The following is a 24,769-nucleotide window of genomic DNA, read 5'->3' on the forward strand; positions in this document are numbered from 1 at the left end:
TTTCTGGACCAACAGTTCTTTTGAGACCCAATATCAATGTCCACCAGTTCCTTATGAGTACATGTCGGCACTGACCCCTCAGCTCTGGATGGTGGACAAATGGTGATAATGCAGGTCCGACTCCCTCTGGTTTGGTCTCGGCCGGACCCAGGGGGGGCACGGCTTCACCCGGACCTGGGACCCAGGCTCACCCGGATCCAGGGGCCCGCGGCCTCACCCGGACCCGGGACCCAGGCTCACCCGGATCCTGGGGCCCGCGGCCTCACCCGGACCCGGGGCCAGGCTCACCCGGATCCTGGGGCCCGCGGCCTCACCCGGACCCGGGGCCAGGCTCACCCGGATCCAGGGGCCCGCGGCCTCACCCGGACCCGGGGCCAGGCTCACGATAGCAATATTATTCATAATAGCCAAAATATGAAAACAACCTGAATGCCCATCCACTGATGAATGGATAGAGAAAATGTGATATACCCATACAATGGAATGTTATTTGACAACTAGAAGCCCGGTGCACGAAATTCGTGCACAGCGGGGGGTTGTCCCTCAGCCCAGCCTGTACCCTCTCCAATCTGGGATTCCTGGAGGGATGTCCGACTGCCCGTTTAGGCCCGATCCCACCAGGATCGGGCCTAAACGGGCAGTCGGACATCCCTCTCACAATCCAGGACTGCTGGCTCCCAACTGCTTGCTTGCCTGCCTTCCTGATTGCCCCTAACCGCTTCTGCCTGCCAGCCTGATCACCCCCTAACCACTCTGCTGCCAGCCTGGTTGATGCTTAACTGCTCCCCTGCCAGCCTGTTTGCCCCCAACTTCCCTCCTCTGCCAGCCTGGTCACCCCTAACTGCCCTCTCCTGCAGGGTTGATCACCTCCAACTGCCCTCCCTTGCAGGCCTGGTCCCTCTCAACTGCCCTCCCTTGCAGGCCGGGTGCCTCCCAACTGCCCTCTCCTGCTGGCCATCTTGTGGTGGCCATCTTGTGTCCACATGGGGGCAGGATCTTTGACCACATGGGGGCAGCTATATTGTGTGTTGCAGTGATGATCAATCTGTATATTACTCTTTTATTAGATAGGATAGAGGCCTGGTGCACGGGTGGGGGCCAGCTGGTTTGCCCTGAAGGGTGTCACAGATAAGGGTGGGGGTTCCCTTGGGGTGTGGGGCGGCCTGAGCGAGGGGCCTGTGGTGGTTTGCAGGCCAGCCATGCCCCCTGGCAACCCAAGGGGAGGCCCTGGTATCTGGAATTTATTTTCCTTCTACAATTGAAACTTTGTAGCCTGGAGCGGAGCCAAGCCTGCTGCTCCCTCTGGGGCGGCAGCCATCTCTGTGGCAGTTAATTCACCTTCTACAATTGAAACTTTGTAGCCTTAAGCGGGTGAGCCCGGCCAGGGTGTGCGGAAAGTTTTGCTTCCCCTGTTGCCGCCGGCAACCCTGACCTGCTCTCTCAAGCTCCATTCTGCTGCCATTTGTTTGAATTTGTTTACCTTCTATAATTGAAACTTTGTAGCTTGAGTGGAGGCTTAGGCCTGCCACGGCTATGGAAAGCTTGGCTTGCTCTGTTACCTGGAAAACCTTGCTCTGTGTGGCTGTAGCCATCTTGGATTGGGGTTAATTTGCATACTCGCCCTGATTGGCTGGTGGGCGTGGCTTGGCTGGTGGGCGTGGCTTATGTAGCGGAGTGATGGTTAATTTACATATTACCATTTTATTAGAGAGGATAAAGAGGAATGGAGTACTGATCCTGGTGGTAAGATAGTGGCCAGGGAGTGCAGTGTGGTCATGGTGGTGACTGAGTCAGAGCTGCTGGATGACAAAGAAGCAATCTTTCAAAGAACAAGGAAATGCATACTGTGCCAAGAAAGATTACAATGAAGCTTATAACTATTATATAAGAACCACAGCTGTGGAGAAACCAAGATGACGGCATAGGTAAACACCTAAACTGCTGTCTTACACAACAATTTCAAAACTACAACTAAAAGATAAAACAGACATCATCCAGAACCACAGGAAGGCCGGCTGAGTGGAAATTCTACAACTAGAAGGGAAAAGAAAAGCACACTGAGACTCAGAGGAGCTGCAGGAGGCAGAGGTACTGAGGTGCACGAGCGTGTGCGGAGAGGACTGGCAACTGAGTGCGCAGTGGGCTTTCTCAAGCGGGAGGGAGACAAAAGCTCCCGATGGCTCTGAACTCCAGTTCCGGGCGAGACTCTGGGGACTCAGACTCATTTGGGGAGAAACTGGACTGTCTGGCAGTGTGGGTGGAACTGGAAGGCAGCTTTCTCTCAGAGGTGCTTGCAGCGATTACCGCGGGACACTGAGACCCAGGGGCCTATTAGGGCAGGGCTGATGGGAAACCAATGCTGTCTGCTCCTCCCTGAGACTCCGCCCCATTCAAGCTGAGCACAGAGGCTTTTGCAAGTCTTCTCCCATAAGGGTGTCTCCAGCACAGAAGTTCTTCCATTATAGAAACAGTGGGTCCTCACAGCCAATTGGCCTGGAGGTCAATTCCTCCCAGTGCTACCAACAACAATTAAAGCTTAACTACAACAAGACTGTGCACACAGCCCACAAAGGGGTGCACCAAGAGTGTCCACCTCAGGTAACTGGGGAGGCTGAGCCACTGGGCCCTATAGGACACCTAGCACACAAAGCCACTCTATCAACTCAGGGAAGCAGCCAAAATGCGAGACAAAGAAACAGATCACAAATAAAAGAAATGGAGGAAAGCAAACGACTGGATATAGAGTTCAAAACCATGGTTATAAGGTTTTTCAAGAATTTTCTAGAAAAGGCCAATAAATTTAGCGAGACCCTCGAGGATATGAAAAAGGACCAATTAGAAATTAAGCATACACTGACTGAAATAAAAAATAATATACAGAGATCCAACAGCAGACTAGAGAATCACACGAATCAAGTCAAAGATTTGAAATACAAAGAAGCAAAAAACATCCAACCGGAAAAGCAAAAAGAAAAAAGAATCCAAAAATATGAAGATAGTGTAAGGAGCCTCTGGGACAACTTCAAGCGTACCAACATCAGAATTATGGGGGTGCCAGAAGAAGAGAGAGAGCAAGATACTGAAAAACTATTTGAAGAAATAATGACAGAAAACTTCCCCCACCTGGTGAAAGAAATAGACTTACAAGTCCAGGAAGCGCAGAGAACCCCAAACAAAAGGAATCCAAAGAGGACCACACCAAGACACATCATAATTAAAATGCCAAGAGCAAAAGACAAAGAGAGAATATTAAAAGCAGCAAGAGAAAAACAGTTACCTACAAGGGAGCACCCATACGACTGTCAGTGGATTTTTCAACCGAAACTATGCAGGCCAGATGGGAGTGGCAGGAAATATTCAAAGTGATGAATAGCAAGAATCTACAACCAAGATTACTCTACCCAGCAAAGCTATCATTCAGAATTGAAGGTCAGATAAAGAGCTTCACAGATAAGAAAAAGCTAAAGAAGTTCATCACCACCAAACCAGTATTATATGAAATGCTGAAAGGTATTCTTTAAGAAGAGGAAGAAGAAGAAAAAAGTAAAGATAAAAATTATGAACAACAAATACATATCTATCAACAAGTGAATCTAAAAATCAAGTGAATAAAAAAATCTGATGAACAGAATAAACTGGTGAATATAATAGAATCAGGGGCATAGAAGGGAGTAGACTGACAATTCTCGGGGGGAAAGGGGTTTGGGTGGTGTGGGAAGAGACTGGACAAAAATTGTACACCATATGGATGAGGACAGTTGGGGGGCGGTAAGGGCAGAGGGTGGGGTGGGAACCGGGTGGAGAGGAGCTATGGGGGAAAAAGGAGGAACAATTGTAATAATCTGAACAATAAAGATTTATTAAATTAAAAAAATAAAATATATACATTGTATTACCATATATACAAGTATGCACTTATAGCCATTATGTGTAAAAAAAAAAAAAAAAAAAAAGAACCACAGCCGTATTATGGGAATTGAGCACCTTGATGATGCTCAGCAAGTTCTAGGAAGGCCTGGGAGATGCACAGCAGTCAGTGGGGTTGGATGACAGCGGGGTGGGGAAGTCTAGAGGAGGGCAAATGCCCCCTATGTCTAGGGATGGCAATGGCAGCTTGTCACTTTCCAGAGAGCCCTAGAACTGGATCACAAGAACGCTCGGGCACAGCGGGAGTTCGAGAACGCTAATGCAGTGGAGGACTAGGAGAAAACAGCTGAACCGGATTCAGAGAAGTGGGATTTTTGGAAGGTGCTCTTTGCATAGACCTGTGCCCTAGGATTTGCCCCTGCCTGCTATTGCTTCAGAATCCTCCGAGCAGAACATTTAGCCATGCTGGGTCCTTCTCCGGAAGCACAGTCGGTGGCTGGTGACATTTTTACAAATGGATCCACCAGCGTGGATGCTCTGTATGTCCGAGGTCTTTGCCTGTATTACGAAGGCCGTATTGAGAAGACGGTTCAGTGTCTTGTACAGGCTCTCAGGATGGCTCCTGACCACGAGAAGGCCTGCGTTGCTTGCAGAAATGCCAAAGCACTTAAAGCAAAGAGAGATGGGAATAAAGCATTTAAAGAAGCTAGCATAGGAACAGCCCACAGAAGTCCTGGGGACAGACCCCAACAATATAAAAACAAATGCTAGCCCTAACCAGTTTGGCTCAGTGGATAGAGCGTCGGCCTGTGGACTGAAAGGTACCAGGTTTGATTCCAGTCAAGGGCATGTACCTTGGTTGCAGGCACATCCCCAGTAGGAAGTGTGCAGGAGGCAGCTGATTGATATTTCTCTCTCATAGATGTTTCTAACTCTCTATCCATCTCCCTTTCTCTCTGTAAAAATTCAATAAAATATATTTTTTTAAAAATGCCCTAACCAGTTTGGCTCAGTGGATAGAACATTGGCCTGCGGACTCAAAGGTCCCAGGTTCGATTCCGGTCAAGGGCATGTACCTTGGTTGTGGGCACATCCCCAGGTGGGGGTGTGCAGGAAGCGGCTGATTGATGTTTCTCTCTCATTGATGTTTCTGACTCTCTGTCCCTCTCCCTTCCTCTCTGTAAAAAATCAATATAATATATTAAAAAAACACACAAAAAACAAATGCTAAATTCTACCATAATCGGGTATGGTTCATTCCAAGCTCAGGGAACTAGGTGATGCAATAGAAGACTGCACAGGTGCAGGGAAGCTCAGTGGCACGTGTGTAAAAGCCTTCTGGAGAAGAGCTCAGTGCTACGTGGACACTGAGGTACACGATCAAGAGTCTGAAGAAGCAGGAAGCCTATGAAAACGTGTATCAGGTGGAGAAAACACACGAACAGGAGCAACTAAAAAATGCACAGCTGGAACTGAAGAAGGGTAAAAGGAAAGATCACTAGCCCTGGCCAGGAAGCAACCAGTGAATACATACAAAAGTAGAACAATAAATCCATGTTTCTCTCTCTCTTCCTCTCCCCCCCCCGCCCCCCCCCCCCCGTCAACTCAGTAAGTAAAAATAAAAAATAAAAAGAGGAAAGCTTACTACAAGGTTCTGGGAGTGGACATGAAAGCCTCTGAGGACGAGATCAAGAACCCTTACTGGAAGTGGACTTTGATGCACCTTGTGGCTGGGCGCAGAGGAGCCAGTGAGAAGCTCCTGAGCAGGAGGAGAAGTTCAGGGAAGTTGGAGAAGCTTTTACCCTCCTCTCTGATCCCAAGAAAAAGACCCCTATGACTGTGGACAGGACTGGCTGAGGAGGACATATATATGGGTGATTTGATGCAAATATCTTCCAGGCTTTCTTCACTGGTCCTAGGCCTTCAGCTTTGAAGCATCTGGTCCATGGAATTTCTTTTTTCAATACAACGAATGAAAGGAAATCGTACAGAAGCCAGAGAACACAGACCTGCTCAGTTTGACCTTGAATATGGACGCCATTCACCTGCTCTTGTCCTCTGTCTCCATGTACTTAGAGCAGTTTTGTTCTCTTAGTTGGATACCCCGTGTCTGTGTGAGCCACATGGTCGGTTTCGTGTAGACTCTTCCCTTGGGTTGCAGAAGGCTGCCTTCTCTGTGTGGTCACATGACCTCTGTGGGAGCAGGGAGAGACAGCAAGCCCTTGGTGTCTCTTCTTATAAGGTACTAATTCCATCATGAGGGCCTCACCCCCATGACTTCATCCAACACTGATTATCTCCCAACGGTCCCGTTGCCAAATACCATCACATTGGGAGTTAGGGGTTTGACCTGTGAATTTGTGGGGGGAGATGCAAACATTCAGTTTACAATGTGCTATAAGATGAATGAAAACATTATGCTAAATGAAAGAAGTAAGTCATAAAGGATCACAAATCATATGACTGCATTTGTATGAAATGTCCAGAACAGACAAATCCTGTGGTTGGCAAACTGCGGCTCGTGAGCCACATGCAGCTCTTTGGCCCCTTGAGTGTGGCTCTTCCACAAAATACCACGGCCTGGGCGAGTCTATTTTGAAGAAGTGGTGTTAGAAGAAGTTTAAGTTTAAAAATTTGGCTCTCAAAAGAAATTTCAATTGTTGTACTGTTGATATTTGGCTCTGTTGACTAATGAGTTTGCCGACCACTGGGCAAATCCATAGAGCAGGTTAGTGGTTGCCAGGGACTGGGGAACAGGAAATAAACAGTGACTGCTAATGAATACAGAGTTTATTTTTGGGGTGATGAAACGTTCTGGAATTAGATTGTGGTGATTGTTGCACAACTTTCTGAATATACTAAAAAAACCACTTAATTGCATGCTTTGAAATGTTGAATTTTATGGCATTGAACTATATCTTAATTTTTTTTTAAAGGAAAAAGATGTAAAAGACATCAATCGAGGGTACTAGGTGGGCCACCTTGTGGGGCTCTTGATTCTGTCATCATAAGAAATGTCCAAACCTGTAGAGATTTTTTTAGGTTTATTTGAGTCAAGCTGACAATTGCCAGGAAGGAAAATCTCAATGGATTGAGAAAACGCTCTGGAGAATGGCAGTTTTACAGCTTATTTTATTTTATTATTATTTTAAAAAATATATTTTTATTGATTTCAGAGAGAAAGGGAGAAGGAGAGATAGAAACATCAATGATGAGAGAGAATCATTGATCAGCTGCCTCTTGCACACCCCCTACTGGGACCCTTTGGTCCGCAGGCTGATGCTCTATCCACTGAACCAAACCAGCTAGAGCAGAATTTTAAAAAATATCCCGCAACCTGGGTTGCACGAGCCCGCAACCCAGGCATGTGCCCTTGACCAGAATCAAACCCAGGACCCTTCAGTCCATGGGCCGACGCTCTATCCACTGAGCCAAATTGGCTAGGGCTACAGCTTATCCTATCTAATAAAAGAGTAATATGCAAATTTATCATACCTCTGCTACACTAACAAGCCACGCCCACCAGCCAATCAGGAGTGAGTATGCAAATTAACCCAACCAAGATGGCTGCAGCCATGGAGAGAGCAGGAGGCTTGGGTTTTCCTGGCAATGGAGGAAGCCAAGCTTTCTGCCTGCCCTGGCCTGCCTTGGACTCCGCTTAAGGCTACAAAGTTTCAATTATAGAAGATAAATAAATCCCAGATACCAAGGCCTCCGCTTGGGTCGCCGGGGCGCGTGGCCGGCCTGCAAACCACCACAGGCCCCTCGCCCAGGCTGCCCCACGCCCCAAGGGAACCCCCACCCTGATCCAGGACACCCTTCAGGGCAAACCAACCGGCCCCCACCCGTGCACCAGGCTTCTATTCTATCTAATAAAAGAATAATATGCAAATTGACCGTCACTCCAATGCACAAGATGGCTGCCCCCATGTGGACACAAGATGGCCACCACAAGATGGCCAGCAGGGGAGGGCATTTGGGAGGGACCAGGTCTGCAAGGGAGGGCAGTTGTGGGTGATCAGGCCAGCAGGGGAGGGCATTTGGGAGGGACCAGTCCTGCAAGGGAGGGCAGTTGGGGGCGATCAAGCCTGCAGGGGAGGGCAGTTAGGGGTGACCAGGCCAGCAGAGGAGGGAAGTTGGGGATGACCGGGCCTGCAGGGAAGGCAATTAGGGGTGACCAGGCCTGCAAGGGAGGGCAGTTAGGGGTGACCAGACCTGCAAGGGAGGGCAGTTAGGGGTGACTAGGCCTGCAAGGGAGGGCAGTTAGGGGTGACCAGGCCTGCAAGGGAGGGCAGTTAGGGGTGACCAGGCCTTCAGGGGAGGGCAGTTAAGGGCAATTGGGCTGGCAGGGAAGCAGTTAGGCATCAATCAGGCTGGCAGGGGAGTGGTTAGGGGGTGATCAGGCTAGCAGGCAGAAACGGTTAGGGGCAATCAGGAAGGCAGGCAGGCAGGCGAGCAGTTGGGAGCCAGCAGTCCTGGATTGTGAGGGGTATGTCCGACTGCCCATTTAGGCCCGATCCTACCTGGATCGGGCCTAAACGGGCAGTCGGACATCCCTCAGGGTGTCCCAGATTGGAGAGGGTGCAGGCTGGACACCCCCCCCCCCGTGCACGAATTTCATGCACCAGGCCTTTAGTTTTATATATTTGAATAAAAGGAGGAGACACAAGTGGGAGGGGTTAATAGGAAGTCCATTGGTGGTAGATTAAGGGGGCAGGAGAAAGCAAAGCAGGGAAATCTCTGAGGTTGGATAAAAAGGCAAAAGAGAGAAAACAACACTTCTTTTACACTGGTGGGTGCGGGATACTTAATGATTGACATTTACAGCACATAGAGGTGGAATGCGAGGAACAAGATAACAATGAGGGGTCTGAGGTCTGGTGATGGCAGAAGGAGATTACACAGACATTTCAAAAGTATGTTATCTTAGTTGCAAAAAGACAAAAGACAGGTTCACTTAAGATAAAGGTTGACCTTCGTCAAGGGTACTTCATGCCCAGATGTGACTACCCGCATGACCTGCTTTTAGTTAGAAATTTTTATGCTTAGACCATTTTATGTGGTTACTCTCGGTTTCTGAGTTTGTAGGGCCCAGTATGCAGGCCTCCCCTGAGCGTGTCAGGTTTAGTATGTGGCCCCTTTTTCGTCCACAATTCAAACAAAGCAACTTTAAAAAGGACATTTTTCAGACAATCAGGGGAAATTGAACATGGATTCTATATTAGATGATATAAGGAAGTATTGACTTGAGAATGTGCAATAATAGTAGTGTGATTATATATTTTTTAAAATCCTGCTCTAGCTGGTTTGGTTCAGTGGATAGAGCATCAGCCTGCGGTCCAAAGGGTCCCAGGTTCGATTCCAGTCAAGGGCACATTCCCGGGGTTGCGGGCTCGATCCCCAGTAGGGGGAGTGCAGGAGGCAGCCGATCAATGATTCTCCTCATTGATATTTCTATCTCTCCCTCTCCCTTTCTCTCTGAAACAATAAAAAAATATTTTTAAAAAACCCAAAACAAAAAACAAAACAAAAATCCTTACATACTGGTAAAATGGAATGTCTGAAAGTTGCTTTAAAATACTCTAGGGCAATGGTCGGCAAACTGTGGCTTGCGAGCCACATGCGGCTCACGAGCCACAGTTTACCGCTCTGTTGACTAATGAGTTTGCCGACTACTGCTCTAGGGAGCCCTCGCCGGTTTGGCTCAGTGGATAGAGCATTGGCCTGTGGACTGAAGGGTCCCGGGTTCAATTCCAGTCAAGGGCATATGCCTGGGTTTCAGGCTTGATCTCCAGTAGGGGGCGTGTAGGAGGCAGTTGAACATTGATTCTCTCATCATTGATGTTTCTCTCTCTCTCCCTCTCCTTCCTCTCTGAAATCAATAAAAATATATTTTAAAAAATGCTCTAGGGAAAAAATTGGCGGATGGGTGTAACTGGAATGTCAGAGGATTGATTTTTTAAAAATTGAGTTTAGGGAGAGAGGAAGGGAGGGAGGAAGGAAGAGAGAGGGGGGAACATAGCTTTGTTGTTCCACTTACTTATGCTTCTTATATATGCCCTGTCCAGGATCAAACCCACAACCTTGATGTATCGGGATGACGCTCGAACCAACTGAGCTACCCGGCCAGGGCTGATCATTTTTGAAACTGAGTAATGGTCATGGTGGGGGCCACTACATGAGTCTACCATTACAATTTCTATGATAAAAAGTTTTATAAAAGAGTTCGAGTGTGGCAGAGGAAGAATGAACATCTTGATTCGTACTGAATCCCAGAAAGTTGTTCTTCCAAGAGAAGCTTCTGGCTGGGCCTAGGGCAACGCTAGCACCTCTGTCCCTGGAGACCTCCTGGCCTGGGACGGGGCTTCATTCTGAGGAGCTGGGTCACCTGCACCGCCCCCAGGGGAGGCTTTGGGTGAGAATCCGTCTGGCTCCGGACAGGGCGTTTGCAGACACGGGGCGTTTCCATGCGGTGGGGATTAGCGTTTGCTGTGTAGCAAACTACCCCCAAGCTTAGTGGTTGGAAGCAAACCTTGAGTGTTTCTCATGCTTCTGTGTGGTGGCTGGGCTTCCGGGCTGACTTGCCTGGGGCCAGCTGGTCTCCCTCACATGCGTGGGACCTCAGCACCTCCTCTAGGAGGCTAGCCAGGAGCTGTTTACAAGCCACGAAGAGAGGATGAGCCTCAAGGCACAGGCACGTCCCTAGGTGAGAACAAGTCCCAAGGCCAAGCCCAGGGTCAAGGGATGGAGAAACAGGGACTCCTTTACAGCTTGGACTTGGACTGAACGGGAGCCAAGGGTGCGAGCATTCTGACCCGGCGTACTTCTCTGATGAGACCGACTCCACAGATGTGGCCAAGGGTGGGTCCTGTGTTATTCAGGTGCCCCAGGTCTAGCGCCATCTTTCCACGTATAGAACAGAGGTCATGGGTGAAATTTTACTCAGAAATACAGACCCTGGGCTAATGGAATTCACCAGAATAATTCGTTCCTGTTTCTGCTTTTGTTTGTCTCCCTTTTTCTGTGGCCTAAACTCAGTTCTACTTTCCTTCCACCTCCTCTTGAATAGAACATCTATGACTCACTCTTGGTGGCTGCTCATTGTCCCTCCCCACGTTCTCAAAGGACAGAGTGGCTTGATTCACAGGAGGAGGCTGAAGTTGGGCGTGTGGCCTGGGGCCAGCTGCCTCCCCCGTGAGACCCTGTTTCCTCATCTCTAGGATGTGGGGGTTGCATGGAATGTCTCAGAGGCCCCTGCGGCCCAGCCCTGCTTGCAGGGAAGTGGTCAGGCTGGAGCAGGTGGTCCGACGTTGTGTCCTCTGGGCCTCAGGTCAGGCCTGGCCACTTTGGGGAGAAGGATGCTCTGTGTGGGTGTAATAGATTGGTTGCAAAAGTGGCCCAAATTCTTCACATGCACACCCCATCCATGCCTTTTGCAATGATGTTCTGCAGCTCCTTTCATCAAGAATAGAGCATCGGCCGAAACCGGTTTGGCTCAGTGGATAGAGCGTCGGCCTGCGGACTCAAGGGTCCCCAGTTCAATTCTGGTCAAGGGCATGTACCTTGGTTGCGGGCACATCCCCAGTAGGGGGTGTGCAAGAGGCAGCTGATCGATGTTTCTCTCTCATCGATGTTTCTAACTCTCTATCCCTCTCTCTTCCTCTCTGTAAAAAAATCAATAAAATATATTAAAAAAATAAAAAGAATAGAGCATCGGCCTGTGGACTGAAGGGTCCCAGGTTCGATTCCAGTCAAGGGCACATGCCCAGGTTGCGAACTCAATTCCCACTGCGGGTGTGCAGGAGGCAGCCAATCAGTGATTCTCTTTCATCATTGATGTTTCTCCTTCTCCCTCTCCCTTCTCCTCTGAAGTCAATTAAAAACAAACAAACAAACAAACAAACAAACAAAAAGAAACAGAAAGAAAAAGGACTCTTTGTACCCTCACTCCCGTCCCCTGCCAATCTGCTTTGGTGGATAGAATGTGGTAAAAGTGATGGTGCTATTGGACCTAGGCTTCAGCCTTCAGGCCATTTACTCATTTGCTCCATTTCGTAGAATCCTGCCTCTGTCACAAGAACAAACCTAGGTTAGCCTGTTGGAGGGGAGTCATCCCAGCTGAGGCACTGAGACCAGCCAGCACTCTGCCAGCCTACCAGCGTGAGTGAGCCCAGGCTAGATCAGCCTAGCCCAGCCCAGCCCAGCCCAGCCCAACCCAGGTAGGCGAGTCCCAGCCAATCTATAGATTCGTGAAAAATAAATGATGGTTGTTTCAGCCACTGTAGTTTGGGGAGGTTGTTGCACAGCTGATAGAATATGTGTGTGTCCTAAACAGAAACCTCTATCTCCTCGTCAGGCTGGGCTGGCTCTGGGTTTAGCTGCTGGACTCTAGTCCGGTTCCTGGCTCCCGCACCTCGGAGGTGGAGTCGCTAGGAGGGGGAGCCTCCTGGTTCTCAGGCAGTTGGCTTGGGAAAGGAGGGAACAGTGAAGGCTCCGGAGAGCAGGCCCTTGCTGCCTAACCTGAAAGAACAAGGCAATGTAGTTGCTGCACCGAAATGCCTTTTTGAAAAGTCTAGTTTTATATTTTTATTTTTTTAAAATATATTTTTATTGATTTCAGAAAAGAAGGGAGTGGGAGAGAGAGATAGAAACATCAGTGATGATGCCAAAACCGGTTTGGCTCAGTGGATAGAGCGTCGGCCTGTGGACTGAAAGGTCCCAGGTTCGATTCCGGTCAAGGGCATGTACCTTGGTTGCGGGCACATCCCCAGTGGGGGGTGTGCAAGAGGCAGCTGATCGATGTTTCTCTCTCATCTATGTTTCTAACTCTCTATCCCTCTCTCTTCCTCTCTGTAAAAAATCAATAAAATATATTAAAAAAAAAAAAAAAAAAAAAGAAACATCAGTGATGAGAGAGAATCATTGATTGGCTGCCTCCTGCACTCCCCCTCCTGGGGATCGAGCCCGAAACCTGGGCATGTGCCCTTGATCAGAATCGAACTCAGGATACCTTGAGTCCACAGGCCAATGCTCTGTCCACTGAGCCTAACCGGCTAGGGCAGTTTGCCGCTCTGTTGACTAATGAGTTTGCCGACCACTGGGATAGGGGCTTAATCATAAGGAACAACAACAGCCTGTAATTATTGGAATCGAGAGTCTAGGTCAGTGGTTGGACCACTGGGCTAGGGCATAAGTCTAGTTTTATATTTTTTAATCAAAATTATACCTGCACCTGAACTACAGAATCAAATTGTCCAGTAGGACCCTGTTATGAACAGCAGCAGGCTTCTGTCTGCTCCCTCCTCCCCACTTCCTGCTCCCCAGACACAGGACTTTCAACTTTTTTCAAAAAGCAATACATGTATTTCTCCTTCTACATAACGCACTCATATTGCCACGTCTTCCTTCGAGGCATCACCTGTTGGCTTCCCACCGTGGGAGTTACCCCCAGTCACCCGGTTCCCTCCTTACATACTGCTGCCTCCCCAGCTCCTTGACCTCCCAGCTCCCGTGAGTCGTGATTCTGTTAAATTAATGTTCACTTTTTACTTGCTACTACGACTTGGCTGTTCACAAATGACTTGGGCAACATAATAGTCCAACTTTGACTTTCTTACACAGCTTTTCCCTGTACGGGCTTCCCAATGGCTGTTCTAGGCCCCGGGATGGATTGGGGGTGGGGGGCTCTGGCCCTGGCTCCTGTGTCATTAGGTAAACTCCCTCTTTGTGTCCTGCTTGGCTTCCCTACATCCCCCTGCCCATCCCCCTCATTTCAGGGGCCTCAAAGGGTGGGTGTAGCCACAGATGGAGCCCAGGACCATGTGCCGTGGCGGGAAGGCGACCCTGACCCCGTTTCCTCCTCTCTCAGCTTCTCCATCAGGGCCTGGTGGTCCAGGATTTGAGGTCCAGGGTGGGGCTCCGCACGGGGCCTTCCTGGGAGGTTTCTGAGTGAGGAGGCTGCCAGGAGTGTTGTGGGGTGTGGACGGGGCACAGAGCCTGACGTGTGCATGTGGTTGGTGAGGTCTGGGTTGAGGGATGCTCCAGCGTGGAGCAGGACAGGACAGGAGACCATTGCCTGGACCCCCGCGGTCAGCACCCCGCAGTCAGCATGCAGAGCTCCGATATTCTGAGGACTGAGGAGCACATTCAAGGTACAGATCCGCCCGAGCGAAATGGAAACTTCCAGCCCCACCCAAACCTGTGTGCAAAGGCTTGTGGGGGTTTCATTCCTAATTATCAAAAATTCAAAAAACCCCAATGCCCTCCCACTGGTGGATGGACAAACAGCGATTTGGCCGTAAATGGAATACTCAGCAGGAAAAGGAACAAACCGCTAATACACGCAGTTCCCCGGCTGAACCCACCTGCCCGGTGACAGGAGCCCCATGCAAAAGGTACCTGGCAGCCGGGGAAAGGTGCCTGACTGCGGGTGCCCGGGGGAAGGTACTGACTGCGGGTGTTGGGGGAAGGTACTGACTGCGGGTGTCGGGGGAAGGTACTGACTGCGGGTGTCTGGGGGAAGGTACTGACTGCGGGTGTTGGGGGAAGGTACTGACTGCGGGTGTTGGGGAAGGTACTGACTGCGGGTGTCTGGGGGAAGGTACTGACTGCGGGTGTTGGGGGAAGGTACTGACTGTGGGTGCCCGGGGGAAGGTACTGACTGCGGGTGTCTGGGGGAAGGTACTGACTGTGGGTGTTGGGGAAGGTACTGACTGCGGGTGTTGGGGGAAGGTACTGACTGCGGGTGCCCGGGGGAAGGTACTGACTGCGGGTGTCGGGGGAAGGTACTGACTGCGGGTGCCCGGGGGAAGGTACTGACTGCGGGTGCCCGGGGGAAGGTACTGACTGTGGGTGTTGGGGGAAGGTACTGACCGTGGGTGTTGGGGGAAGGTAGTGACTGCGGGTGTTGGGGGAAGGTACTGACTGCGGGTGTTGGGGGAAGGTACTGACTGCGGGTGTTGGGGGAAGGTACTGACCGTGGGTGTTGGGGGAAGGTACTGACTGCGGGTGTTGGGGGAAGGTACTGACTGTGGGTGCCCGGGGGAAGGTACTGACTGCGGGTGTCTGGGGGAAGGTACTGACTGTGGGTGTTGGGGAAGGTACTGACTGCGGGTGTTGGGGGAAGGTACTGACTGCGGGTGCCCGGGGGAAGGTACTGACTGCGGGTGTCGGGGGAAGGTACTGACTGCGGGTGCCCGGGGGAAGGTACTGACTGCGGGTGCCCGGGGGAAGGTACTGACTGCGGGTGCCCGGGGGAAGGTACTGACTGCGGGTGCCCGGGGGAAGGTACTGACTGCGGGTGTTGGGGGAAGGTACTGACCGCGGGTGTTGGGGGAAGGTACTGACCGCGGGTGTTGGGGGAAGGTACTGACTGCGGGTGCCCGGGGGAAGGTACTGACCGTGGGTGTTGGGGGAAGGTACTGACCGTGGGTGTTGGGGGAAGGTAGTGACTGCGGGTGTTGGGGGAAGGTACTGACTGCGGGTGTTGGGGGAAGGTACTGACTGCGGGTGTTGGGGGAAGGTACTGACTGCGGGTGTTGGGGGAAGGTACTGACCGCGGGTGTTGGGGGAAGGTACTGACCGCGGGTGTTGGGGGAAGGTACTGACTGCGGGTGCCCGGGGGAAGGTACTGACCGTGGGTGTTGGGGGAAGGTACTGACCGTGGGTGTTGGGGGAAGGTACTGACTGCGGGTGTTGGGGGAAGGTACTGACTGCGGGTGTTGGGGGAAGGTACTGACCGTGGGTGTTGGGGGAAGGTACTGACTGCGGGTGCCCGGGGGAAGGTACTGACTGCGGGTGTTGGGGGAAGGTACTGACTGCGGGTGTTGGGGGAAGGTACTGACTGCGGGTGTTGGGGGAAGGTACTGACTGCGGGTGTTGGGGGAAGGTACTGACTGCGGGTGCCCGGGGAAGGTACTGACTGCGGGTGTTGGGGGAAGGTACTGACTGCGGGTGCCCGGGGGGACGTACTGACTGCGGGTGTTGGAGGAAGGTACTGACTGCGGGTGTTGGAGGAAGGTACTGACTGCGGGTGTTGGGGGAAGGTACTGACTGCGGGTGCCCGGGGGGACGTACTGACTGCGGGTGTTGGAGGAAGGTACTGACTGCGGGTGTTGGGGGAAGGTACTGACTGCGGGTGCCCGGGGGAGGGTACTGACTGCGGGTGTTGGGGGAAGGTATTGACTGCGGGTGTTGGGGGAAGGTACTGACTGCGGGTGTTGGGGGAAGGTACTGACCGTGGGTGTTGGGGGAAGGTACTGACTGCGGGTGTTGGGGGAAGGTACTGACTGCGGGTGTTGGGGGAAGGTACTGACTGCGGGTGCCCGGGGGAAGGTACTGACTGCGGGTGCCCGGGGGAAGGTACTGACTGCGGGTGCCCGGGGGAAGGTACTGACTGCGGGTGTTGGGGGAAGGTACTGACTGCGGGTGCCCGGGGGAAGGTACTGACTGCGGGTGTTGGGGGAAGGTACTGACTGCGGGTGTTGGGGGAAGGTACTGACTGCGGGTGCCCGGGGAAGGTACTGACTGCGGGTGTTGGGGGAAGGTACTGACTGCGGGTGCCCGGGGGGACGTACTGACTGCGGGTGTTGGAGGAAGGTACTGACTGCGGGTGTTGGGGGAAGGTACTGACTGCGGGTGCCCGGGGGAGGGTACTGACTGCGGGTGTTGGGGGAAGGTACTGACTGCGGGTGTTGGGGGAAGGTACTGACTGCGGGTGTTGGAGGAAGGTACTGACTGCGGGTGTTGGGGGAAGGTACTGACTGCGGGTGTCTGGGGGAAGGTACTGACTGCGGGTGCCCGGGGGAAGGTACTGACTGCGGGTGTTGGGGAAGGTACTGACTGCGGGTGTTGGGGGAAGGTACTGACTGCGGGTGTTGGGGGAAGGTACTGACTGCGGGTGTTGGGGGAAGGTACTGACTGCGGGTGTTGGGGGAAGGTACTGACTGCGGGTGCCCGGGGGAAGGTACTGAGTGCGGGTGTTGGGGGAAGGTACTGACTGCGGGTGCCTGGTAGCCTGGTTGCTCTGCTGTTGCTCAGGCTGCGGCCGATGGCATCCTGGCTCGTGCGGGGCCAATGCTGCCCTTTGGGTGTTCTGAAGTCACTTCTTGTGTGTGAGCTTGTCGCCGAGGAGGCAGCCGCCAGGGCGAGCAGGGCCGAGTGCCCCGGCCTGTGCCTGGCGGGCCCTCCGGGCAGAGGGTGCAGCACCCACCACGGGCCAGGCTCATGCCTGGGGCTGATGGCTGAGTGGCAGCGCTGCTCTTACATAATTGGCTTCTCTCCTCCTTTCTCTCTCCAGAGCCAGATCTCACACTGAGCAGCTGCAGACGGAGAAATCAGAGAAAGCACAACCAGCCTCAGATTCCGAGGGGCCGGCGGGGACTCCTGCTCCGAGGGAAGACCCTGAGGCCGCACTCCGGTCAGGTCTCCGCTGCCATGGAGCCCGCAGCCGCCACCCCCGGGCTGTCCTCCGCACGGCCAGGCAGATAGGGTGGCGCTGCCCCAGGAGCACCATCTCCCCTGGCCAGCCTTCTTCCCCTTGGGGCCACCTGTGCTGACCTGATGCCATGTAGGCCCCCTCGGGCCTCTGGGGACAGACACACCACCAGGGACTCCGCCTCTGCAGTCTGGGGACCCTGCGCACCACCATGCCCCGGGGATTCGCCTGCCTCCAGTGTGAGTACTGGGGGGTCGGGGCGGGAGGGAGGGGCGCCGCCCCAGGGAGGTCTTGGCCCAGAGCCAGGCTCTGCCGTAACCATGGCAACTGGGCCATTCTTGCTGGTGAGAAGTTGAGATGCTTCCCAGCCTAGTGCCGGTGCCCTCGGGGGCTCCCTGGCCCACCCTCCACCCCATCTCCAGCGACCCAGCTCAGGGCATGGCCGTGTGAGTCATGCGTTGGGTGGGCGCAGGCATGGGGGGTCGGGGCAGGCCTGGGGGTCGGGGAAGGCATGGGGGGCCGGGGCAGGCATGGGGGGGTCGGGGCAGGCCTGGGGGTCGGGGAAGGCATGGGGGGCCGGGGCAGGCATGGGGGGTCGGGGCAGGCCTGGGGGGTCGGGGCAGGCCTGGGGGGTCGGGGCAGGCCTGGGGGGTCGGGGCAGGCATGGGGGGTTGGGGCAGGCCTGGGGGGTCGGGGCAGGCATGGGGGGTCGGGGCAGGCCTGGGGGGCCGGGGCAGGCATGGGGGGCCGGGGCAGGCCTGGGGGGGCCGGGGCAGGCCTGGGGGGGCCGGGGCAGGCACGGGGGGCCGGGGCAGGCCTGGGGGTCGGTGGCAGCAGTACCTTCCCAGGCTCCTGGGTGCCAGGAGTACCTCGGGGACCGAGGTGGCAGAGAGGATTTCTAGCCGCCGGGGTGTGGCCACCAGGCGGTGGGGGCTCGTGACAGTGTCTGGTCCCCAAGACGTGGGAGGAGCGCAGCCGGTGCCTCAGCAGGCAGCTTGTTTCTCCATCAAGAGCAGAATTAAAAGGCGGAGGAGAGCAGTGGGTTGGGGAAAAGAAAAATAAGTTGAAATGAGGACAGAAAGGGCCTGGGACCCTCTGGAGCCTGCTGGCGGGAGGCCAGGCCGGGGTCCCTTCAGACTGAGTCCATGTGCGTGAGTCCAACGCAGCACGCGTGTCTGGCGCCGCCCACGTGCCCGCTGGAGAGGCAGCGCCGTGTGCCGAGCCCCGGGCCGCCCGCTCCCTCTGCGAGCCCGGCATGGCGAGGCCCTGGGAGCTCTGGGCTGAACGGACGAGGTCGGCACTTGCCCTCCGAGGACCTGGCGGAGGAGCTGGGTCCAGTCCGGCCCTTGTGGAAGGATCTTGCAAAGGGTCAGAGCTCTTAGAACAGTGGGGGGGACAGAGACCCCGTGTTCTGGACGTTTCCAGGTCGGGAGGAGCGGGCGGAGCAGCATGGGTGAGATGCCACTTGAAGTGTCTGGAAGGGGGCAGTGTCCGTGCAGGTGGCCAGGCAGAGGGGCCCGCGTGAGCAGGGGCAGCGAGAGGCGGGATGGAGAGCTGGCTGGTGAGATGGCGGGGGCTGCTGGGAGGTTCCCGGTCCGACCTGGGGGTGGGGCGGTGACTACGGTCCCGCTGCTTTTGGAAGGTTCCTCTGGCGGTACTTGCAGGAGCTGCTGTTGCAACCTTCTGGACAGGAAGTGATGAGGACCAGCTCCGGAGATGGGCGTGAGGATGGAGGGCGTGGCCTAGGGGTCAGAGCTGGGGGAGGCAGATGGCAGGACGGGGTGTGGAGTGAGAGGGTTGGGGTGCAGGCCGTGGGCCTGCAGAGGGGCTGGGCTGCCACAGACTTGGCTTAAAACAGCAGAAATTCATTCTGTCTCCGCGCCAGAGGCCAGAAGTCTGAAAAGGTGTGGCCGGGTCACTCTCCCTCCGCAGGCTCCGGGGAGGGTCCTTCCCGCCTCTTCCCACCTCTGGTGGCTCCTGGGGTTCCTTGGCTTGTGACAGCGTCATCCAACCCCTGCCTTCACACGGTCTTTCCCTCTGTGTCCCCTCCCCCTCCTCTTACAACAGCGCCAGTCAGTGCATCTAGGGCGGCCTTCATCACATCCGCAGGTTCTGTTCCCAAGTCAGGTTGCATCTGAGGCTCTGGGTAAATAAGACTATTTTGGGGGTGCTGTTTCCCCCCCTGCCCGTGGTGGTGGACAAACCCTATTTATGCACCAATGGGCTGCCTTGGGGAGAGGCACAGCTCCCAACCCCGGGAACAATGGCAAGGCGGGGAGGGCGCCCCTTCCCCACGCTGCCGTTCTTCAGCCGCCTCTCCGTCTTTCGGGCCTGGGCCTGGTACCTCTGGAGGGGGCGGGCCAGGCGGGTCTCTCAACCAGGGTCAGGTTTGCCCGGCTGTGGGGCTCCCGGGGTGCAGTGTGGCCATCGGCTGTCTCTGCCTGGGCACCTGTTTGCTGGCCTGTTTCTCGGGGTGGAGGCAGCAGAAAAGAAGCTTAAAATTGGAAATGGACAGCCGACTTGGAGGAAGGCTGTCGGGGGTGGGGTGGGGTGGTGGAGGGCAAAGCCCCTGTGGACAGGGTTCTGGCGAAGCCCCGGTGCCGGGCAGGGAGGCGCTGGCTGGCTGAGACTCAGTGTCCGCTACGAGCCCCCAGTTGCCAGGTCCTGGAGGCTCTGGACCAGGACAGCTGGGGGCAGCCCGGCAGGACTTGGGGTGGGGAGAGCAGCCAATGGTGCTGCCACCTGGGGAAGAAGACCCAGTGTGGACAGATGCCGACTTTTAAAGAAAAGATGGGAATTCAGGTTTTTATGTGAAATCTCTGTGAACCAGTTGTGGCCCATGGGACACCAGTTTGCAACTGTCCTCTAGGTCAGCGGTTCTCAAAGTGTGGTCCCCAGACCGCCGGCAGCGTCACCTGGGCGCGGTTAGAAATGCCAGGTCTCTGGCCCCACCCTGACCTGCTGAGTCAGCCCTTCCGGTGGGGCCCTGCCCGCCCTCCCCGAGATTCAGGTGCCTGCTACCCGTCCCCTGCTCAAGGGGAACCCAAAACAAGCCCGGGTTGTGGTTACCAAACCGTGTGTTTACATACTAGGGGCTAAGTCGTCTGGTGAAGATCATAAGTGAATGGACAGATGGTGCTAGAGACAAGGATTGGTGGGGGCTGGTGAGGCAGGGTAGACCAGCGGTCCGGGTGATGGTCGGCAGTGTGAGAGGACACCCAGGGCAGCGACAACGTGTGAGCAAAACCTGAGCCAGGAATGACCTTGACCTTCGGGGATGCCAAGCTGAGAAGGTCAATGGCTTAGAGACAAGACCCGGAGCAAGCTGGTTCCGTTTGTGCTGATCTGTTCCTTTGTCCAAATACTGGTTTGAGCACCTGGGAAGAGAAAGAGAGCGAGGGAGTGTAGGGTGGGTTACAGATGTGCAACCTTGTGAAAAATGTGGTGGTCGGAGTTGTGTGAGAGGAGTTGTGGGCTGGTGGCTGTAGCCCTTGTGGGACACAGGGCTGGAGTGGACCTGAGGGCACGCCTGGGGAGGGGCCCAGCAGGAGCCAAGGCCTGGCAGCGGGGCGAGAAGGACGCAGGGAGGTGACGGTGAGCAGGCCCAGGCTAGCAGGGTCAAGGACAATCCTTCCTAAGGACCAGGAAGTGAGGGGAATGTCCGTCAGCAATGCCTGCTCATAACCAGGGTGGGTCCAGGAGAGGACTCAGCCTGCCTGGCTGATTTTTGGAGAAAAAAAGAAAAGAAAAAGAAAAAGAGAAAAGATTGCTTTTGTCTATAACAATAATAGCTATTGACTGTAGAATAGAAAATATATCCTTTAAAGCATAAAGAACATAATTTGGGACAGTTCTTCCCACCACACTTGGCTATGCAGGCACACGTGTAATTAACAGAATTCAAGTCATACTTGAATTGTATCCTCAGATAGAGTATTGAGTCATGCTTTTAAAAAAACTTCCCCAAGCGTATCCTGAGCACTTTTCTTATCACATACACATGTCAGAAAGCATTCTTTCACAATGTGACTTTTATTGGCTGCGTTAAGTGTTATTAAACATTTAGGTCACTATTATGAAATAATGCTGCGATGGAAGTCTTTGTCCGTAAATCTTTTGGTTGACAGCTCTCTTTTCTTGTTTTCCTTTGGCTTTCTTCCTAGAAATGAATTTAATGTGTTAAAGGGTGTGGACATTATTAATTCCATTAATAACAAAAATTGCCAAATTGCTTTCCAGGATGAGTATCCGCCTTACTACTTTTACCAGCACCAACTGCTATTAAAATAAAATCAAACAAAACCATTTTCCATTTTGATAGTGAAATGTGATTATTTTAATGTGAATGTCCTTACCTTTTTTTAAAAAATATTTTTTATTGATTTCAGAAAGGAAGGGAGAGGGAGATCGAAACAACAATGATGGAAGAGAATCATTGATCGGCTGCCTCCTGCACGCCCCCCATTGGGGATCAAGCCCGCAACCCAGGCACGTGCCCTTGACCATAATCCAACCTGGGACCCTCCAGTCCGCAGGCCGATACTCTATCCACTGAGCCAAACTGGCTAGGGCCTGCATGTCCTTATCTTTATTAGTGAGGTTGATTTTTTTAGATACGTCTCTTGTCCATTTATATTTTGTTCTTTCTGTTCTGATTGATGTAGCTGTTGTTCATTTTTTTTTGTTGCAAATCCTCCTAGAGATTTTTGGTAAATCGGCTCAGTTACAGGAAATCACACAGGCTATGTTTGAAGTCACAGCGACCCCCAGTGGTAAAGGCTGGTAACATTCAGAAGGCGGCAGCTCGTTTGTTGGGAGGGAGTGTGAGAAACCACCTGAGTGAGGTTCGCTTAGCATCCCAGAATGAGCAAACCAGGCGGGCCCGCTACAAACCCACTGGTGCATCTAACTGAGGTGGGTGCCGAGGTCAGGCAGGCAGGGGAACAATGGTTGCAGTCACCGAGAGTCATTTCTGGAGTTGGAACTGGAGCCTACGCCTCCTGAGTCCCCAGTGGAAAATGCAGCAAGAGGCTTTGAAACATGTCAGCACGGCAGGAGGTGCTGAGGTGGCCCGGCAGGGGGTTGTGCCTACCTGTGGGGCAGAGTGGGGAGGAGATGAAAGTAGCCTCAGGGGCTGGCTTCTGGCCAGGAGCAGACAGGCTGGATGGCTCCTGCCCGCCTGGCCTCGCTGTCCTGGAGCCCCCACCCCTCCCGCCTCTCCCCCGCGGACTTGTGACCGGGCAGAGGGAGGGCTGGGCATGGTGGAAGCAGGCAGGTTGCTCATGTGTTCCTGTTGGGCACGGTCCACAGATCTCGGCATCCTCTTTGGCATGGCCTTGGGGAACCAGGGTTTGGAGGAGTGCGCCATCACTGGCATTCTGCGGGACAAGCTGCAGTACAGGAACCGCCTTCAGTACATGGTAACCGTGGGCCCCCGCCGTGCCCCCCACCCAAGCCCCTTGGCTACTGGGATGTAGGGGTCTGGACCTTCAGGGTCCCTCCTTGGCCCTGTGTCAGCCCTGAGCCTACAGGCTCCTTTCTCTGCCTTTCTCCACTCCCCGCCGGCCCCCGGCCTGCACATACTGTCCCCCTCCCTCCTGCGGGCCGTCCCTGGGGCCCTCCCCCTCCCACTGGGTCTGACCTTCGGTCCCACCTCCCTGTGGCACGCACCCTGTGATTCAGGACTGGACTCCAGGAAACCGTGGGGAACCACAGACACTCCCTGCTCTTCGCAGGGAGATAAGGACCTGGACAGGGGCACAGGCTCTCTTTACGGGTGGGAAGCCCAGGTGGCATGTTTTTTTTTTAAACGGCCTTATTGGGAGACGATTCCCACAGCACACCGTTCGCTCATGTACGCGCACACGCGTGGGTTTAGCACTTGCACAGCTGGGCAGCCGTCGCCGCACGTTTTTGAGTGCCCTTCCGTCCTCCCCTCCCCAAAGGAATCTGCTTCTCTCGGGGTGGGGTGCCCCTCCTCCTATTTCGGGGCTGAAACGTCTGCCCTAACAGCATCTGCATGTTTTGTCTCCTCCCTCCCCGAGCCCCAGAGGAGAGACGGCTGTCCCACCCTGACGGGAGCCAAGTGCCTTCTCCCAGAGGCCACCTCTGCCATCACAGGGCGCCTCCTGGGCCTCCTCCTTCAGCAGAGTGTCGGGGCGGGGCAGTTGGGGAGCACCTGTCTGAGCCGTCCCTGGCTCTGATCTCATGGTTTTTGTTTACCTCCCCAGAAACTGTACTTCCCCATCGACTACAGGATCAGCATGCCTTACGAAGGGGTGCTCAGAGCGGCCAACGTCACGAGGCTGGTGAGGACCCCCCGGGCTGGGCGGCCCCTGTCTCCGGGCGTCCGGGCCTCCCTGAGAGCCATCGGTGTGTGGCAGCTCCCGTTGCCAGGGGCCTGTCTTGGCCCCTCAAGCAGGCTCGCCCTTGGCCCAGGCCCAGGCCCAGGCTTGTCTGCAGTCCACAGCGGACTCCTGTGGTCGGCTCCCGAAACCCGGGCAGGTTGGAGGCAGTGTCAGCGGTGTGGGAAGGGCACAGAGACCCGTGTCTGGGGTTCAGTGGTTTCTCCCGTCCCCACAGCAGAGGGCCCGGGTGAGCCAGCAGGAGCTGCGCTACCTGTGGGTCTGGGTGAGTCTCAGCGCCACCGAGGCCGTGCAGGAGGTGCTGCTTGAAGGCCACCCGTCCTGGAAGTACCTGATGGACATCCACACTCTGCTGGTGGAGGTCAAGCAGGCCCTCGAGGTAAGCTGGGCCAGGATGTGGGCGGGCAGTGTACGTGTGCCTGCCTGCATGCATGTTGTGTGTGTATGCCCACATGCATGTTGTGCGTGTCTGCATGCATGTTGTGCGTATCTGCCCGCATGCATGTTGTGCGTGTCTGTCTGCATGCATGTTGTGCCTGCCCGCCCGCATGCATGTTGTGCGTGTCTGCCTGCATGTGTGTGTCTGCATGCATGTTGTGCGTGTCTGCCTGCATGTTGTGCATGTCTGTCTGCCTGCATGTGTGAGTGTGCCTGCATATGTGTGTGTGTGTGTGTGTGCCTGCATACTGGGCATGCATGTTTGAGTGTGTATGTGCCTGCATGTGCCTCCATGTGTGAGTGTGTGCATACGTGTGTGCCTGCCTGCATGTGTGTGTGTACGCGTGCATGGGAGGGTATGGGGACCAAGGGCTGTCAAGGGAGGATGTGAACACCTGGGAAGTCCCAGCATGTCCTGATGGGTGTGGGAGAAATGGGAAAGAGGAGGAGACAGCCAGTGATGACCAGCGGGTGGGCTGGACTGGGTTGGGGGCGGGCAGGGTGTGCCTGAGACCCTGCTCTGGGCTCTGCCGAGCTCTGCAATCTTGGGTCAGTCGTTGAACCCTGTGGCTTTGTTTCTGCAACTAAGAAGCGAGGTTCCTTTGCGGGGAGGGAGGAGGGATGGATAGGCGGAGCACAGGAGGTGTTTAGGGCGATGAAACGC

At 54.3% G+C, this 24,769-nt stretch overlaps 1 protein-coding gene and 2 pseudogenes across 3 annotated transcripts in view; all 3 read left to right on the top strand.

The window, feature by feature from the left end:
• IL34 (interleukin 34) overlaps positions 1 to 24,769 on the top strand; it is a 44,135-nt gene that overhangs the window by 17,236 nt on the left and 2,130 nt on the right. Inside the window, 5 exon segments of the mRNA XM_079760062.1 lie at positions 17,165 to 17,500; positions 17,503 to 17,541; positions 22,613 to 22,722; positions 23,533 to 23,610; positions 23,885 to 24,046. Of these exon segments, the coding sequence (XP_079616188.1) occupies positions 17,428 to 17,500; positions 17,503 to 17,541; positions 22,613 to 22,722; positions 23,533 to 23,610; positions 23,885 to 24,046 (462 nt within the window). The 5' untranslated portion in view covers positions 17,165 to 17,427.
• LOC307092455 (dnaJ homolog subfamily C member 7-like) lies at positions 3,927 to 4,638 on the top strand (annotated as a pseudogene). The gene has a single exon. The product of its transcript is annotated as a dnaJ homolog subfamily C member 7-like (transcript).
• LOC307092456 (dnaJ homolog subfamily C member 7-like) lies at positions 5,117 to 5,843 on the top strand (annotated as a pseudogene). The gene is made up of 2 exons: positions 5,117 to 5,349; positions 5,481 to 5,843. The product of its transcript is annotated as a dnaJ homolog subfamily C member 7-like (transcript).

Source organism: Cnephaeus nilssonii, assembly GCF_951640355.1.
Source record: "Cnephaeus nilssonii genome assembly, chromosome: 20".
Lineage (NCBI taxonomy): Eukaryota > Metazoa > Chordata > Mammalia > Chiroptera > Vespertilionidae > Cnephaeus > Cnephaeus nilssonii.